Here is a 19479-nt window from a genome sequence, read left to right on the forward strand (position 1 = left end):
AAATGAGCAAGTTTACTACAGTTTGCTACTTTAGTGATGTTTTTTGAACACTGTGCTGAAAAAATGCCCATGTCTGGAGCAGTTTAATAGTCGGTGGTGCAGACAATGTCGCCTTAACAAGGAAGAGTTTATACAGCACTTGCTCCATCTTCTGTCTGGCCTAAAATAACATTATTATTCACTTCTTTCCTGAGCTTTAGAATCAGTCATTCTAAGAGATGAAAAAAATAATAAGGCCTTGCTATTTCTTTGGTGGGAAATGTAGATTAAGGTTCTTTTTCATAAGGAAATTATGAAAACAGTGTGAGGGTGCAATTAACCTTATTCTTTATCCAAACCATTAACAGGAGGTATACAGACTACTTTCAGAATAGCCCATTTCCAAGCCAGCATCCTGCACAAATGAGCTCACAAGGGGAAGGCTCAGATCCAAACAAGCCCTAATTATGAGGGTCTGTGAGGAGCACTGGCTCTTTGGAGAGGCTGAGGTGACCCATAATATTGGTTGGTTCAAGAAAAAAATACAGGGAAATTTTAAGCAGGCTGTTTGGAGGAAAAACAAGGGTATAGCTAGGGAAGACTGTAGTTTATCAACAATAACATGCCTCACAGAAGGAGCTGACCTGCATTAGAACCCGTTTATGCAGTGGCTGGAAAATGGGCAAGTGCTCCTGCCATGTAGGTGGTCATTTGGTCTGAATCCCTTAAGTGATTTTCACTTTTGGGAATGCCAGGGACGGATTCCATGCGTATTCCACTGCAGTCCATGCACCTAATGAGGCCCAAGTAAGTGTGTGGGTATCTCGTCTTTCATGGTGAGGTTCACAGGTGAACCAGTCTCCCTTGGCACTGCTAGCACAGCCCATTTCCAGATCATTCCTGCTGTTTCTCTGAAGCCTGCTAGATCAGGCTTGGCAAGTAGGGATGTCTTCTTCATCCCCTTGCAAATGATACTGATGTTTCCTGAAGGTGGGCAAGTGGATGTTGCAACACTGGGGAAGACCATTCTCTTCAGAAGAGATGAGGAACAAGCCAAAATCTACCAAGAGGAAAATGTCCATCTCTTAAGAATGTTTGTGGGAGGAAACTATGATCTTAGACTGCTTTCATAGCCTGTGGTAGAAAAGAATAACTCATAGCATGAGGATGGATGCCTGGTTACCACCTATCTTCAGTGCCCTACATCACAACCTGGACATGCATGCTGTTATGTGCTGAATGTAGAGGTGGTTTACAGTAACTAGGTTTGTAAATCAGGCACCTCCACGCAACATGAAATTCCATCAGTCAGCCCTTTTATCCACATATTTATCAAAAGGCGTTAAGGCAAGCAAAAAAGATTTTACTACAAAAGGAAGTTTTCCAGCCATTCTGAAGAACTTGCAAGGGAACTCAAGAGATGCGATTCTGTTACTTCGCAATGATGCCAAAAAAGAAATAAAGACAAGATGGATTTGCCTTTTTGTCTGTAGCAGAGCTCTTTGCGGGTAGGTTGCATGGAGTGCTTTTGCTTCTGCCTTATCAGCTACCAAAGCTGGTTTATGCATCATTTCTTATTGTGTTAGAGTTTTCCTGTTCTAAAAGGTGATGCAATGAGCAGAACCGACGGGACTTGTCTGGGCTCTTGTCTGAGTTATTGGCTGTAATTGGTATCTGTCCCTTAGCTTCACCAGAAGTGTTACAGGTTTGACTTTACAGTTTGTATAATCTATTTAGGGATGATGTTTCCCCCTTTATCTGTAATATCTTGCTCCTTTCCTCACCATGGGTAAAACAAAGCAAACACAAGAGCTAGATTGTCTGACAAATAGTGAAGAACTTTTTTTTTCTTCCGTAAGAAGTTTTTATTTGATTCCTTATTTTTTTCTCTTCCTCTACACTCAGCAGTTACTCTGTTAAGATAATCAAGATAGCTAAGCAAAGAGAATGAGTCTTAACAGAAGTAGCTGACTTGAAACTTAAGTAGATAATGCATATACGTATGAAAGGGTCTGAAAGAAGTTGTATGCATGTTTATTCTTCTTCCTGGAATGGGAATTTTGTAGCTGCTGTTAGCAGGAGTTCAGTATGAGAATTGTGTGTTCTCTTATCCATAGCTTACAATGACACCTTCTGGTTCAAAACCATGAGAAAAAAGGATAAAATTTTATTCTGCCAGCAACAGTTGTAGATGACACTTCGGCTATCGAGCCAAAGGCTATCGGGGCACCCTGCATTACACTGAGACTTGAAGGGTCAATGTGTCAACAAACCACTCCTCCTCCTCCACGCATTCCTAGTGGATCCCATCTACATCAAACTTGTCATCTTAAGCAATTTAATCATCCCTGTGGACCTCTTCCCAGGGGCCTTGCAGACATTATAGAATATCATTTGTAACCACTGATACACATCTTCCAGCAGGAGAGCAGAAGTTGCTATACCAACTGCAGGAGTTATGGAAGAGGGAAACTACAACAGCGCAGTGGGAATGTGCAGCCAAGGGAGTTCTTGCCTGAAAGGGCAGAGCTGAAGTGTAACAGTGGTACAGCACCAGGTCACAAAAGAGGCAATAAAGAGAATTCTCTTAATGTCTAATCATTGCATTCAGTTTTATTCTGTTTTGAAAATATAGTCTGGAAAACATTGCCTTTAATAAAGAAATAAACTGCATACAAGAAGAGAAGGACTTTTTCTTAAAGGCAAGGAAGGCTTTGGTTCTTTTTGCTGTTTTCAGGTGGTGAGGGCCTAAAATTGACTTGTTATTCCTATCTGTAGACCACTGATAGTAATACCCTTTTTAAAGCAGTTTGAGATCCACTAATGAGGCATACTGTATCCAGGCTTTATTGCTGTTCTTGTTTGCAGAATATTACTATATACGGAGTGGCAACCATGTGACTTCAGAATATATAATGTCATTATTTGTGCTGAGTATAAATATAGTCAAGGCAACACTGTGCTGTGATAAAATGACATCATGATGCTTTGACATTTACCTAAAAACCCCTCCTTTTTCTAAATTGCATTTGCTATGTCTCACTGATGGCCTGCTACAAAATGAAGGTAATGGATGAAAACAAGAAAAGCATTTAGATTTTATTTTCTAAAAAATAATTAGGTACTAGGTACTAATGGGAGCTTTTCCCTTTGAAGCCAGGCTACATATCAGCTGTTATACAGTTGCTAAACTTTTCTGCCATCATGTCCTAAGGAAAATTATTAGGCAGAAAAACTATGGGGTGAAGACAATGAAATTTATTTTTCTTGTAGCAATATGAGTCAAAAATATTGTTTATCCTTTGTGGACATCATAAGTGTTGATAAATACAAATACTTTGTTTGCCATCCCTTGACTAATTCTTGAGGCTTAGGCAAGTCAGCAGTGGAACTAATATATTAAACTTCATATAAGAAACAGAAATTGTCATTTCAATACTTGATCTTACCAGTGCTTGCAAGCGGTATAGTGCTTACCTGACGGTAAAAAAATCTACTGAAATCTGTCACTAAATACTAAATTATTTCAGCTGAAAGACACCTCACGAAGTCATGGTGGATTTCGAAAACAGGGTTGCACCAGCTTAACTAAGGACATTTCTGAGGCTGAAATCTTATTTTTCTCTTTTTGCAGGGATCCCCAGAATTTGTATCCCCCTGAGGTCAGCAATGCAAAGCTTCAGTATGCTGGTTGGGGTCCAAAAGGGCAACAGCTGGTAAGAGAAAGAATAAGTGCAAATGAATTTAGAGACCATGCTGCTGTTGTTTGGAAGTACAGAAAGAATAATTATTGACTATTTTTTTTAAACCTGTGTGGTTAGTTTTGTTATGGGGATTGTTTTATCATGTAATTTATTTATAAAATTCCCAAATATATACAATTACTGAAAAGTAATTGCGTCTAAAAATGCACAGAAAGAGCACTTTATGAAAGCTCTTTGAGAGGATGCACCTGCTTCTCCCAGTGTTGGACACAGGACAGATTATAGACATAATAGGCAGTGTGATTTAGTTAGCATATCATTGCTTCACAAGGGTGTTTTCAGGCTTGCAAACTTGGCACTAGGGATATGTTAATATTAGCTTCCCTGTTTGGAGCATGTATCTGTCTAGAATGGATTTGCCCTGAATTTGCCCTGTAGTTGTTTGCAAAATAGACAGACGTGTATTCTGGAAAATTTTCAGTTTTCTGCCTTTTTTTTAATAATACAACCACTTGTCAGAGGATCATTGTGTTTTATGGAGCCTTGCATACTGCAAAAATCCTGAAATCTCCAGTGTTTTGTCCCTCAGCCACTGACATCTTGGATGTGCCCAGGTTTTAAAGCACATATTTCCTGGCCAGATCCCCTGGCTTCATTTCCTGGTGCAAATCAAGTATTCCAAACACTCTCTTTTTACTGTAACAAGAAAAGAAAAAGTGACAACTTCTTTTTTGGTATGGAATTTTTATACCAAGAAATGAGCTATAAAAGCTCATTATCTGAGAAAATCTGGCATATGTCTCCTGTCCCCAGTCCTCTCTTGGGGATTTTTTGTCTGTGTCCTTAACTAGATTGTTTTCAAATTTTGTGATTTAAAAAACAACAGTAGGAGACATTATAATTGCCAGTCTGCAAATCAGGCGGGGGAGAAACGTAACAGATACAGGAACAGGAAAGTGTCTCCTCTGCTCCATCGGGAAAATCAAGTTTGACAGAGTCATTGGCCTCAAACCTGATAGGAGTCAAGATGCAGCAGCCTTTAGGTCTATGCAAAATGACTTCTGAGGAGCTCATTTTTTTCATTGCACACATAAACATGCCCCACTTTCATCCTCTAACATGTGCCATTTTAAATTCTTTAGTCTGCTGCCCAGCACATCACTGCTGAGCAGTTTGCACCAATTTACAGAGATCGGGGTCTAATCATGACCAAACTCTTATATTTATTGGTGAAGACCAATGGGACCTCATCATCAGGCTTCTGGCCAACTGATGACAATGTATAATCAATTGATAACCCATTATGATTAAAACTGGAGAATAGCTCTAGGACCTGACAAAGAAATCAAAAGCAGACCAGCAATTTTTTATTTCGTGTTCACTAGCTCTTTCTATTTTAGGTCTAATGAAATGAGCTTCACACTGTACAGCAAAAGCTACATCTACTAACTGAAAGCTAATATTGAGTTGAGTCAGTGATTTCCTCTGTTTCAGAAGTGAACCTTCCCGTCTTCAGTGTAGTATTGCTGTGAACCTGCGTGCCTTCAGCACCTTGAGTCACAGAATGTTATCGATCCACATTCATGTTAGTTTAACCAAGCTGAATGGGTATAAATTCCACTTTGGAAATAAGGCTTAACTTTGTTTTCATACCAAAGTCAAGATGACCAGTTCACTTTGTCCATTGCCTTCTCTACCAAAGTAACATAACTATACAGAAAGGAAAAATATTCATATCAAAATGGATAAATTATACATACAACAGGACAGTATATACAGCCCAGAATAAAAGTCTTCTGTAATCCAAGCTTTATCCTTTAATGCTGAAATAATTTATATCATTAGCCACCAATTTTTATTAAGAAATATACATTGAAAACTTAATTCCATAAGAATTCCCTAAGACCTTAAGTTTAGCACATGTCCCTTCTTTAGGTCACATGGCAGACTTTTTTTAGGTACTATCAAATATTCCAGTTACTACTGAATTTCATGTAAATCTTGGAATTATCTTGCAACAGTGGATTTTGTTCTTTTCTTTCTGGTTGGGGGGGGGGATGAGAAATAAGGGGGTGGGTTTGCTTCCAAATATGTAAATCTGTTGGCCTTTAATTAAGCTGTGTTCCCTGCTCTTGCGTGAGGAGAACGTGACAGGTAGTTTAAGCAGTATCTTGCATATCTCTAACAAATGTGCCTTTTTGCTATTTTTCTTGCCAGTCATTTACCTTAAAATAAAATGATAGCAGTTATTTATAAAATAAGCAGGCTTTCATATGGATCAATATAATCTATTTATATCTAATGATTAGCAGAGAATTGCCAGGGGTAATTGAAAATGTTGGGTTTTTAAAAAAAATCTACAAGCGTTATAAATGTGATTGATAGGGAACACATAACAATGCTCACTGTTCTGTATTTCAGGACTGAGTTACTCAGAATAGAATTGCCATTGAAATTCGTGTCTCCTTCTGTGGGGACAACATCAAGCGCAAAGGCAGAGAAAAATCAGTCTATTTAAACTTGATCATGTGAATGTGTTTGCTAAATGTAGGCTGGGCTGTGTTGAAGGAGAAAGAGAGAAAAAATGTGAAGCGAGATGAAAAGTAGTAACTGAGAAGTACATGTCAGCTCCCCTGGTTCCGGGTAGTTACGGGACCAAACACATGGTAGAGTATTTGAGGGTGGTCCTACAACTGTGCTAAGATACCTGAGCATGTGCCAGCCCCAGTGCTGCTCAGAGCGGCACCTCTCTGTGCACAGTCTGCCACTTGACTTCATGCTGCATCTCCCAGGAAAGGTGGGAGCAAAGGGTGGGTGACTGGGTTTTGCATCACCTTGAAGATACCCCAATTTTCAGGGAATAAAAAGCTTTCCCCTTGAAATCTCCTGGTTTGTTCCTTGGCAACACAAAGGAGAGGTAGGGCAGGAGACTAAAAGGGTTTGGTTTTGAAATTTATTATTCCCTTTGTAGCTTCTATTTCATCCTTCCTAGGGGAACTTTTGGTGGCTGTGTATGACCCCTTTCTCTCTTGCATGTCTAATCATTCAAAAAAGAAGAAGCAAAGTTGAAACAGAAACAGCCTGAATGATCTGCATTCTTTGCGATTAAAAATAAACAGTAGAACTTTCCCAGGAGCAGTTTTCTATTTATCTTGTTTTCTTTTGTCCTTACTCATTAAATTATATGCCAATTTTTAGATGATGAACTCCTCAGAGCATGGTTCTTGGCTTCTTAGTAGCCTGTAGAATGCCACACATGCCAAAAGACTGTATAAATAATGGCAGATATTGGATCTGAGAAAATCTATGTCAGAAGATCAGAATGCAAAAAGCTGTTGCTTCTGGCACCTTGGAAAAATGTTTCATCCTTTCTCAGAGCTCAGCCAAAGTCTTAACAAATTAAGTCTTCCAAAGCTGTTAGAAGAATTGGGCCTTTCCCAATATAAGCTCCTGAGTCAATAGAAAGAGAGCCACTAACTTCAGTGCAAGAGGAAACAGAATTCCCAAATGTGGCTATTATTAAAGGGGTCAATCCTCTCACTTGCCCTACATAAGCCATCATTTATGCCTTTGTAGAACAAATGAAAAATACTGTTAAATTGGAATAGCAGGGTGATATATTCACTATTTGTGGGTGCAAATGACTATGCAAAATGTCTATAAACACAGTCTACCAATTTCATGGTGCCCCCACCAGCCCGAGTCCCCCTTAATATCAGCCCACTGGCCTTGATGGTTTTCAGTGAATAGGCTGTATTATCTTCAGTTTATGTGATGCTTTCTAGAAATATGGGGATGTGGATGACATCATAGGACTGCAAAAATGTCTTAGGCTGTACCTTTGCCCTGTTCTGTATATGTTTATCCCTTGTTAAAATCTTCACTCCTTAGATTTCTTCTCTTTTTCTGATCTATGACTCAACAGCTACCCACTTCCAGAATTTCAATTCTGCTACAAATAAAAAGCTTCTGCTAATTGATCTTACTGGAATATTTCATCAGTTTCACATGTTATGTCTTTTAGAGTGAGGTTCTGCCCACATGCAGAGGGCTCAAGGCTTCTGTGGTGCATTTCCTCCAGTAATATCTATGCAAGGGTCAGTAGTCACTGAACATGAACTCAGTTTTCATGAAACCTGTGTGACTGACAGGCTTGGACCCCTCTATTTATTTATTGAACACAAACAAAAAAAACCCCACAAAACCAAAAACAAAACCAAGAAAAAAATACAGCGTGATGATGTGAAGATGGTTCCTTTGCTGATTTGCTTGGCAACATGGCTAAAGTCAAGGACTGCTTGGGGAGCGAGACAGTCTAGTGGATATTTGTGGCTAAGGTGCTAAAGGAATCCAAAAAACCTTAAGATTTCAGGAGGCTTTAATCTAAGTCATCCCAAAATAAGCACATTCAGGTTCAAAATATTTGCTTTAAGGAAATACAAGCCAGGTAGGTACACATATGTGACAACAGGGACCTGTTGTCAAAAGGAAGGAGCAAGCAGTAGGCCCGCTGTAATAATGTGCAGTCAATATTTGCCTGTGTTGACAACACTGAAGTACATTTCACAGGAGCTGTTAAACTCCAATTTCAAAAGCAGGAGAACTAATGCTGTGCTGATATTTTCCTTTTTATTTTTTTAAATCAGAATCTATAGCAGCCCTGACAGATACTAATGATACCGGTGACACATCAGATGCTGGGGGAAGCAGTTCTGTGCAACTTTGGCGGCAGCAGTTATAATTCAAGAAAACCTCTCTCATAGATCATATTATTTATTCTTCAGCAAAAAGAAAGAGGTTTTTTAGGTTCTCCTGGTCAGTCTTTACTGTTTTCACTGTTCCTTTAAAGTACCTCAAAAGTACAGGAAGGCCAGGTTGGACGAGGCCTTGGGTAATATGGTTTAGAGCGAGGTGTCCCTGCCCATGGCAGGGGGGTTGGAACTAGATGATCTTAAGGTCCTTTCCAACCCTAACTATTCTATGATTCTATAATTGCTGGAAGTTTTGTATGCCCTTGAACTTACTGCAACCCCACAGAATGGTTAAAATTGGTTTCTCCAGCATTCACAGTCAACAAACCTTTTCCAGTGTGAACTTTTTCGGAGCAGGAACTAACTTTTATTCTTGTAGATTGTGCAGCAATCGAGTGTATAATTGGTTCTAAAGTAATCGAAGTTATGTTTCACAGCAGGTGCAGAAGTTGCATTAAGAAATCTCTATTTCAGTGAAATGCAAATGCCAGGGAAAAAAAAAGGAGTAGCAAGTTTTTCAGCCCCTGCCATACTGGGGGTTTGGATATGTCCTCAAACAGTGAATGCTAATGCTGGTAAACACTTACTGTCTTATATATTGCTGTTTTAAAAGTGTAATACAAGTAAGAGAAATATTAAAACATTGGAATGATAGATCCTGCTGCACCAGGCCTGAACCTGTCTGTCTCTTTTGTTGTTATCAATTTAACACTGTAGCACAGTGTTTTCCCAACTAGGATATTCAGATGCAAAAAAGCTGGTGAAGTGCTGACACCTGGAACTAAACTGGAGTAACTCCTCTAATTAGCAGGTTTTTCCTTGCCTGAATTTGTGTCTGTCATGCCAGCTTAGTTCCAGGTGGAAGGGCTGCAGATACCAAGTGAGGAGAACCATTTCCACAGGAGGTACGGAACCATCCACTGTTGTTCCTAATCCAGCAGGGCTTTTGAACTGCTGTGTGTATAATTGCTGTATGTCTGTTTGTGCACCATTATTTCATAGTTTTTTGCATCATTATTTTCAAGCTGCTGTTATCTCACCATCTCTTTTTGCAGTGACACCTGTATCAATACTTAGCTGTGTGTAATTATTCTGGCTTGGTTATCTTGCTAGTTGCAAGGAAATAAAGCCCTCCCCATTCCCTCCCTCCCTTCCTAACGTTTATAGAAGCCCTGTTTAAGCATGGTGAGGGATATTCTGGTATCTTTTTATAGGGTCCCTGCATTCTGGAAAAACAAGAGTTTCAGAATAATTATATGCTGTCTCCTTTTCTTCTTCCCCTTATCTAGTGTCATAATATGGTTTGGATTGGTTTCGGTTTTTTGTTTGGGTTTTGCTGGAGTTTTTTAGTGAAATCCCAGTAAAATGCATCACACGTATACTGAATACCTAGACATGTTACTTTGGTTGGGGGTTCTCCTTCCTCTCTCTCCCCCCATAACCTCACCCCCACACACTCTTTTATTCAAAAAATTCCATTGCAAAAGTGTTTATTTTCCTTTGAGCGCTCTGCTCTTTGATCTCTTTGATTGCAGTGGCAATAGTGTCCTATTTTTATTTTTGCACATCATTGTAATTTCCTTTGACATCAGTGGGCTTGATGTATTCATTCCTCATACACCAAAGGGAAGCTCTGGCACATTCAGTGTTATGTGCTCTGCTGAGAATGGTTGTGTCCCTTCCCATCTCAGCATTCTTGGTACTGCGTTTTCATCAGTGGCAAAAGAGCAAGATATTTAGGATAATTGAAGATGCTGCAATAAATGTTACTGAAAGAAGATGCAAGTGATTTCATTGTAAATAAGATGTTGCTCTTTTTGTGGGCGTGAAAGGTTTCAGTGGAAAAAAATTAAATTGGTTCTTTGCCAGGGAAGTTTTATCAATAAATCAGAAAAGAAGTTATAGCTCTTACATCCAAATACGAGACATAGGACGATAGAGTGTTTATGGCATCACCCCTGGAGGTGAGACACTGCCCTAGGCTTCCTCTGTGACTTAAGTGTAATAGTAGTGCAAAATTCCCAACAGTGCAACTCTAGCATAGAGTCAGTTCCACTGAAAATTGTTTTATGTTGCAGAGATCTAAAGTATTTATGTACCTTTAATTTCAATTGTGCTTTATGGATATCGAACATGTCTCTTTTGTTAAAGGCATTTTTCATTTCAGAGTTCTAACAGCTAGATACCTACTTTAGATCTGTGCATAAAGGTTTCTGGCATTTTACAAAACCATGGTTGGTAGATGATGTCCATTGAAATAAATACTTCTGAAAAGTGTTGTTCTCGGAAAGCTGCTGTTTTGTGCCCTGAAAGTAGTTACATTTTACTTTATATAGCAACATCCATTGGTGAGAGTAAAATCAAGTGAAAGATGTTAGGGTGCGACTGTTAGGGATGTTAGGGACTGTGGAGTAGCTCACCTGTGTTGTGGTGGTCTCTCCTTCCCCAGAAACTGCCATTCACCAGAGCCATGAGAAAGCTTTAGGAACAGTTCTGTTAGCTCTATTCTTCAGTTGCTGGAATAGATGTTTATCGTTTCTATTACTAAATGCTGTATTAAAGAGGAATATTACACTCTTCTAACTCACTTTCCAAGGTCAGATGTGTACCTGAAGGAGCCCTGCATCCCAGTTTCTTTATGCTGACAAGTAATATCTATGCTTTCCTTAGCCAGATATTCATTCTATAACACAATAAAATATTTCAAATGAAATGCTGTATCGTCTCACATTAAATAATCTAATTTATAGTGATGCCCTACATAACTGTCAGCGATATTAGGTTACAGAATACAAGATAATCCATCAAGCGGAACTTAAAAGCAGAATCAGAGTCCATACCAAATGGTACATTTACTGATACATTCTTTAATATAACAAGGCAGTTACAAATTAAAATAACCCCATTAGAATCCAGGGCAAGGAAATCCGAGCAGACATGGCTCTCTTTGTTGAGGTGAAATAAACCTTTTTTCTTCCCTGAAAAGCAGAAAATAGGACTATCTATTTTTCTTGAAACATATATTTTAAAATCTCCAGAATCATAATAATTGCTTATTTGGCTGCACTCTGGCAGATTCTAGGTGTGATTAGAATGCGTGCATGTTGTGGACTAGCCTGCTCACAGAATACAAATGGAAATGCACAGTGCTTGTAATGATGCAGTGTCAAAAATGTAAAGAAGCTTGTAGAAACCTGAGAAGAATATTAATGCTCTTAAGGACCTTGGCTGGGAGAATATAAAAAAATCTCTTCCGTGATGAATTCAAAAGGAAAAAAGTTTGGGAATGTACCTCCAGGTCATAGAATTCAGTGCTTACTCCTATAGCCCATTATATGGGACTTCAGAATATTGATTTTGCCACTTTTGGATTGTCTCTAAAGGCATTAAAAAACACAGGATCTTACAAAATCTTCTGCTTTCAAAAGGGAGCTTTAACATTTCTTGGAGAAAAGGTCTCCAGACTTTACTGAATACTGTAGATACACCACAAATGTGATTTAGTAAGAATGATGATCTTAGAAAAAACTGTTACTAACAGGGTATTGCAATATATAGGCTTTCTAGAAAATGCTTAATAACTGAATAATATCAATTGCAGAAGATCTGTATTTTTCACCCAGCTGTGACAGTTTCACAGGAAAAATATGAAAGCTTTATCCCATGGACTGCTGTGCTCAGCTTCTCCTGAGCTGGGGACTCTTTCTCATGGTGCTTGAAGTCACCAGCTTCCAGCCTTCACAGGAGTCTCCATTTACTAGCCCTACCAGCTCAGATTCTGCCTGCTCCTTCTTGGGTGGGGGCTCTCTCAGATCCTCCAGCATCCTTTTTGACACCTCTGATGTTGCAGTCTTCTGACTTTCTCCCACTGTTCCTTCACTTACTCCACCCCCTACAGACAAGATGGTCTTGTCCCCTAGCCCCAGAGAGAATCCCAGCCCAGAGCTGGAGAGCCACATCCTCTCTCAGGAGCTCTTAAATGGGGCTTAGACACTGTTCATAGAAAGGGAAAATACTTCTTTATTTGAAGACATGGAGGATGCCTTTCCATTCTCTCCGACTTAGTCTCTTAGTTGATCATGTGCAGTGAAAGCAAAATTAAGGTCTTAAATATGTATTTTACACGGGATATTAGCAATTTCCAATATAGAGAGCTCAAATCAGGATATTTACACAATTTACACACGGTGACTCTTCTGCACTACCCTTCCTGGATATGTAATTGAAGCCAATGAAGGCAGCAGATTTTTCATTTGTCTTTTACAGTAACTGACAGTTTTCCTTTGCAGAATCAATTACATTTCCTTTCATTGCATTGATTTCCATGCAGTTAATATCTTACACTGCCGATATCAGATGCAAACAAGCCTTCACTCTCCAAAGAGAAGACATAAATACTGGTTTTGATGTGTTTATGGATCAGCACTATTCTTATGTGCATTAGTCTGTACTACCAGTTTTAGTGCCCCCCTGGGGTGTTTTCAGCTTCTCTGTCCTGAAAGCCTTCCCACAGAATCATTTTAAAACTGGTATAGGCCTCACTTTGGTCTAAATGTCACCATTGCCCATCTCTGGGGAGGGGAAAGCTAAATTAAAGTAAGCCTTATCTATTTGCCATGTCTTCTAAATCCTTGACTTGGTCAGGAGTTAGCTTCTTACTTTGAATTAAAGCAAAGATAAATCCTGGTGTAAAAACCTGAAACTGTAGCCTTTTCTGTCAATAATTTATCAAGATGTCATTCTCTCCAATGTGTTGACTATGTGGAAGAATTTAATTGGTTTGTCACTGGGTTTAATAATGACATTTTGGTTTTGTAAAGAAAAAGAAGTTGATTCAAAAATTCTTTATCTCACTTCTCCATCATATCTGTTATCTGCCTCCTTCCTAAATTGCAAACACAAAGCATCTGATGGAGAGAATGAAAACATTTTTTAGCTTTTTGTCTTATGTCTTGTTTCTCTCCTGCTATCAAGCTATATTAAAGCCTAATTAAAATAATAGCTCTTATTATGTAAACTCACTGTTGATCAGTTTATGGTTTTATCACTCGTTTTGAAGAATTGATAAGAGCTGGTGTAATCATGTCATATGCATTAAGAACTGCACTCATGACAATGCATTAATGGAATCTATTTGAACATCAGAGTTTGTATTTTACAAGGTTTAAAGAAGAAATTGGCAGAATATTCATTAAATAATGCATAGCCAATCAACAACAAGCTTTAGAACTGATTTTGAATAGATCACACATTTTTCTGCCGCAGTTGATGTATGCTAGCTGGAAAATGACAAAACCTTTTCCGGTACTGTGCTCATCACATTTCCTTCATATCCCAAAATGAGAACACAATTATCATTCTGTTTCGAGATGCTGCATGGGCAAGGATGGGCATGCTGATTCTGTGTAATAAGAGCAAGTTTTAACTTGGGTAAACCAGCAGGATATCTTCCTTTCTTTGCAGTTTTTCATTTTCATGGTCCTCAGCTTCCAGGTTTCATATGTCAGTGAAAAAACAAATCTGGCTTGAGCAGGGCTAGCTCCAAAATGCCTGGATGGAATTGGAGAACACTAGAAATGGAGGGAAGAACGGGCAGGTCTTTCTGTGAGTGCATTTCCAGGGAGTTTGATCAAGCTCAAAACTGTGTTCGTGATCTGGCATTTTCAAACCCCAGTTATGTGCTGTGACTCTGTTACAGACCTCAACCTGTTAAATAAAGAGGTAATACTTTTCTCCTTACTGGACATATTGGGAAGTTAAATCTGTGTGTTTTCCTGAGGCTTTCAGGCCAATGTGATATGTAAAATCATGTAAATATGTAGCTAGTTAATGCACAGTTCAGCACAAAACATTCCTATGATTGACATTCCCCCCCCAAAAAAAAACCACAAACCAAAACAGAAGTTAAGAGATTTTAAGTAAGTATCTTATACTGAAAAGTTTGAAAAACAAGCTACATGTTTGGTTAAACTGTGGGACTGTTGTGGTGGGTTGACCTTGATTGGTACCAGATGCCCACCAAGATGCTCTGTCACACCCCTTCCTCAGTGGGACTGACTGAGAAAATACTACGCAGGACCTTTTAGGAATGACCTTCATGGGCAAAACAGGCTCCGCTTGGGGAGATTAATTTCATTTATTGCCAGTAACTTACAACAGTTTGAGATAGTGAGAAATAAAACAAAACCGAAAATGCCTTTCATTTGCCTTACGTTCCCTTCTTCTCAGGCTCAACTTCACTCTCCATTTCTCTACCTCCTCTCTGCAAGTGGCACTGTGGGACTGGAAATGGAGATTACAGTCAGTTTATAATGCTTCATCTCTGCTGCTCCTTCCATCTCACACTCTTCCCCTGCTCCAGCATGGGTTCCCTCCCATGGGAGACAGTCCTTCACAGACTGCTCCAACATGGGTCCCTTCCATGGGAGACAGTCCTTCACAGAGTGCTCCAACATGGGTCCCTTCCATGGGGTGACAGTCCTTCAGGAACAGGCTGCACCAGAATGGGTCCCCTTAGGGGTCACAGCTTCTGCCATCAAACCTGCTCCAGCTTGGGCTTCTCTCTCCCTGGGACCACAGGTCCTGCCAGGAGTCTGCTCCAGCACTTGGTTCCCATGGGGTCACAGCCTCCTTCAGGCATCCCCCTGCTGCAGGTGGGTATCTGCTCCACCATGGACCCCCATGGGCTACAGGGGCACAGCCTGCCTCACCATGGTCTGCGCCAAGGGCTGCAGGGGAATCTCTGCTCCTGTGCATGGAGCACCTCCTCCCTTCCTTCCACACTGACCTTGGTGTCTGTAGAGCTGTTCCGCTCACATTTTCTCACTCCTTTCTCACATATGCTGCCCAGCGTTTTTAACCTTTTATAAATATATTGTCACAGAGGCACTACCAGAGTCACTGATGGGCTCAGCTTTGACCAGCAGTGAGTCTGTCTTGGAGCTGTCTAGAACTGGCTCTGTCTGATATGGGTTTAGCTCCTGGTGTCTTCTCACAGAAGCCACTCCCTCATCCTTCTTTTGCTTGCTGCTACCAAAAGGTTGCCATGTAAATTCAATACAAAAGTTCACACACACTCTTGATTAAATGGATAATTGACAGTAGGTAGGAACCTTAAATTGCACATAGATTTATTTCAGGCAGTTGACTCCCCAGTTATATACCAAAGTGATGTGGTTCTGTACCATTCATACTATTCAAGGACTGCCTAACTTTACAGATGGCTGGATTTACCTAGAATTATTAACTGAATTTGCTCCCATGTATTCTGATAGGACTTACATGGTGAAATGGGTAGCTGTTAAGAGATTTGGTGTGATTGGGATTTAGGTAGAAGATCCCAAGGACCTGGATGTGGTTAGGACTATGAGCAACAACATTGAGGCAATAGTCATTAAAAATATGCTACAGTCCTTCTTTTGAGTCTGTGCCACCCTGCAGCAGCAGGAGAGGGCTTTTGGAGACTTTAAAGCATGTGTACAAGGAAGCCAGTGTCTGGCTTGTCAGCAGGGCTGGGAGGGAGGATCATCTCTTCTCCTGGATTGATTTCATCTTTTTACTGTGCTTTTTGGTTTGTCGTTTTGGGTTGTTTTTTTCCTATTCCCATATTAATCTACTGATAGTCTAATTTAAATTCATGTTTGTGATGTCATTACCCTCAGAGCTAATGGTCCACAGCTTGAGTGGATGAAGGCATCTGATGTTGGCCATTTGTACTCAAAGTGGTAGATATCTAACATACACAAATTGCATTGATTTACTTTGGACTTGGGAGCACCCAGCACACCATAAAAGCTGCTGGAGAATAATCCCTGAAGTGAGGCAGATTTTAATCTCCTTTATGTCTTCATTAATACCTGCATCTCTCTGATGGCTCTACTTGGCATCTGTGTAAGACAGACTAGATCATGTCATCTACAAAAGGCCATGGAGTCCTGCACAGCATTGAATCCCACCAATGCTGGCAATGTACAACGGCAGATGTAAAGAGCAAGATACATACAAGAACTTTTTCTTTATTATTCAATAAAAGGGATTTTGCAGTAACCATAGGTCTGTCTTTGAAAAAAGAAGTATGAGTTCAAGTGTATCATGTTGAAGCTGACCATCACTCTGCCAATAAAGTTATAGACATGCACTTACTTCATGGCTGGATAATGTACATTTTGGATCTGTTCTCTCACAGCCTTCACAAGCTTATAATAGTCTACCTGATGTAAAATAATTACAGTAAGAGTGATATTGTGGTTGATGGTTTGGAATAGAGCTCAAGCTACCCAAGTCTGACTCATGGTTTTGCCAGTCTTCCTGTGTGACATTTAAAATAAATAGGATTTACCTGTTTAAACATAGGTTCCTAGAGTACTTCAGCTAAATAGTGTTAAAAGTATGTGGTCTCTAGATGCTACTCTGTGAGAGCAGGGGTTTCCCATATGTCTTCTGTCATATCTACTAGGTGTTTTAGATGCATGAAGGGGCTTAAAGTGGCTCTAAATGCCTATGTTTGGACAACTAAGTCTTGTCTTTGATGTCCCTGTTTCTCATTTTTTCGCATGTAGAATATGAACAAAAGTACTTCTCTATTAAAATGATATTCTGGTGGGGCAGGAAGTGCCTTTTCTATGCATTTGTTCAACATTTACAACAGTGAAGTCCATGGATAATTACCTTTACACAGGCATTTTTTACTGATTCTGCAAAATAAGTACAAGCATTTTTGGGAGATGCACGGAATTATAAAATGAATCTGTTATTTATTCTGCAGAATATGCCCTCAGGTAAACTGGTTTGCCAGTAAAAGAGCAGATTTCTACATGGGGAGAAAAAAAATAAAAGAAGGCTTTAATATTTTAAAACAGAAAACAAGGAAGTACATTATGTTGGATGAGGAGAGAGTAGCATGTTGATTTGTATTTATATCCTTGCACTCACCGAGTCTTCCATTTTGTGGCTGATTTCTTTCAGTCTTGAAGGAAGTTTGGACTGATTTGGAATTTAAAACAGCATTAAGGCAAGACTGTGCTTGTCTATACACGAAGGCCAGTTCTTCTTGACCAAACTGTCCATGTTAAATGGCCAACCTTTCCATATTGACTACTCTCTCACAGTTAAATCCTGTGGGATGGCCTTGCAGTGTGGAGGGCTGCCTTCTAATGTGAGGGAAGCATTCACACTTCTACAATGTGCTAATAATTTAAAGTAATAAGTGTTCAGGCATTAACTTTATGCTTGGAGATGATAAATTTGAGTAATGTCGCTCATTCAGTTGACAAGCTATACATGTTAGAGATGATGGGGTAAAGAGAACATAAACTTAGACTGCCACTCTACAGTTGGAAAATAAATAGAAGCAGTAAAAATGCAGATTAATGTGTATGATTTTATTTTGTCTTGGTCTGTGAAGAAACAGGAGCTTCACTCACCTCTTTGGCTGGAAGGAAGTTGGGTTGAACAATCATTAAAGGAGGTGTAGTAGTAATCTGCTCAGAATAGTTGGTCACTGTGACTTTTGCAGTGGTCTTAAAGAGGTTATTTTCATTAGATTCCTGAAAAGGTATATAAATTAATCCATTAAAAGTATCAGTATTTTAATTACTGCAGCATAATTACTTAATACCACTCTGGTTCACTTTGGTAGAGAACATTATTTCAGAAGCCCTTAAGCAGTTGCAAAAAACATTTTAAATGATTCCTCCTTAAGTCGGTCAGTGTTGTTAAGGCTCTTCTATGTTTTAAGTGGATTAAATTTTATTTTGTTATTAGTTTGAACATTTACCTTGCTGTGTAAATTTATCTTACTGGGTGAATACTTAATCTTTGATCTCCTACTGTCTCAGGTTTGTGGTTCAATCAGTCTAGTGTTTTTCCTCCAATATTAGTTGTGTCACACAAAGATGTCAAATAGTTTGACATAATCAGTACTAATCCAAGTTGCTAATAGGCAGTTTACATGAGTCCATGGTGTATTGATACCAGAGGCTAATGAGGTTATATCTTATGCTGAAAGTTTCAGGTGGCATCCTGAGCTACATAAAATGATCAGCAAAATTCCCAATGATTTTTATTACTCTGGGTTTAAGTGAATGCATTAAAACAAACAAATCCAGAACAAAACCTCCAGACCACCTTTATCTTAATCCTCCTGGATTTTCTAGTTATTTTTGTTAAGTACTTCCTCTTTTGAGCATCTATTCTAATACCCAGCAGGAAGAGAATGAAGTTCTTGTTTTCTGTTACATCCAGTGGAAAGGAGTCCCATGCATTACTTCTAATTTCATCAGGAAAACTATTTTTATCCACTTGTAAATCACTTTCTTCTAGGTTTCATTGGTTTCCCTGTTGTTTGGGGGAAATAGAAAGGGGAAAACCTGCTTTTCCTTTCTTCTGCATCCTTTCCATTATTATGTCTTCCTTGTTTATTCCATAGTTAGTGATTTCAGTTTCTTCAGTCTAAGTATGGATGTTTCTGTTCTTACTCTTTCATAATATCTTCTCTTTCCTCTGGGCTGTCATGATGTAGATAAACACAGTATTCAACATGGGGATATCTTCCTGACATAGCACAGATTTACTGTCCATACCATTAGTTGTGCGCAGCGTTGGACTTCATGTGCTGTCCATGATAAAAGTCATATATATTGCAAGAATGTCGGGGGCAAATTCTTGCTCGCATAGGCACATCAAAAGACAAGACACCAGAAAATTTGGGTCTGGTCTTTGTCTCCTGTACAAAGAGGCATGAGCCATTGAGTTTGACCCATTCTGTTGCCATTCTGTATTACTCTAAAACTGTTATGTAAAGCGAGTATAAAATAATGTGTAAGTTATATCCATACATTTTTTTTATTTGTTTTTCTTTATTAAAATTTCTTATCCTCTAATTAGCAGAGAGGGTTGTGATCATTTGATACAAAACACTGCTTTGATATCACAGAACCAAAAGAGTAAAAAAGTATTATATAGGTATTTTGTAATACTGTCTAATAGATTTCTAACCCAGAATATGAGGTAATCCAAAGACATTTCGTTTTGATGAATAACAGAAG

The 19479-nt window shown here is 39.1% G+C and overlaps 1 protein-coding gene across 5 annotated transcripts in view; it reads left to right on the forward strand.

Annotated features, from left to right (window-relative positions):
• DPP6 (dipeptidyl peptidase like 6) overlaps positions 1–19479 on the forward strand; it is a 559516-nt gene that overhangs the window by 449110 nt on the left and 90927 nt on the right. For all 5 annotated transcript variants that reach the window (XM_061349178.1, XM_061349196.1, XM_061349169.1 and 2 more), the window contains exon 7: positions 3614–3695. In XM_061349178.1, coding sequence (XP_061205162.1) covers positions 3614–3695 — 82 coding nt within the window. The remainder of the gene's footprint in view (positions 1–3613; positions 3696–19479) is intronic.

The sequence above is a fragment of the Neopsephotus bourkii genome, unplaced genomic scaffold (genome assembly GCF_033783945.1).
Source record: "Neopsephotus bourkii isolate Nb327-2 ecotype Australia unplaced genomic scaffold, CSIRO-AGI_Nbou_v1 NB_53, whole genome shotgun sequence".
Classification (NCBI taxonomy): domain Eukaryota; kingdom Metazoa; phylum Chordata; class Aves; order Psittaciformes; family Psittacidae; genus Neopsephotus; species Neopsephotus bourkii.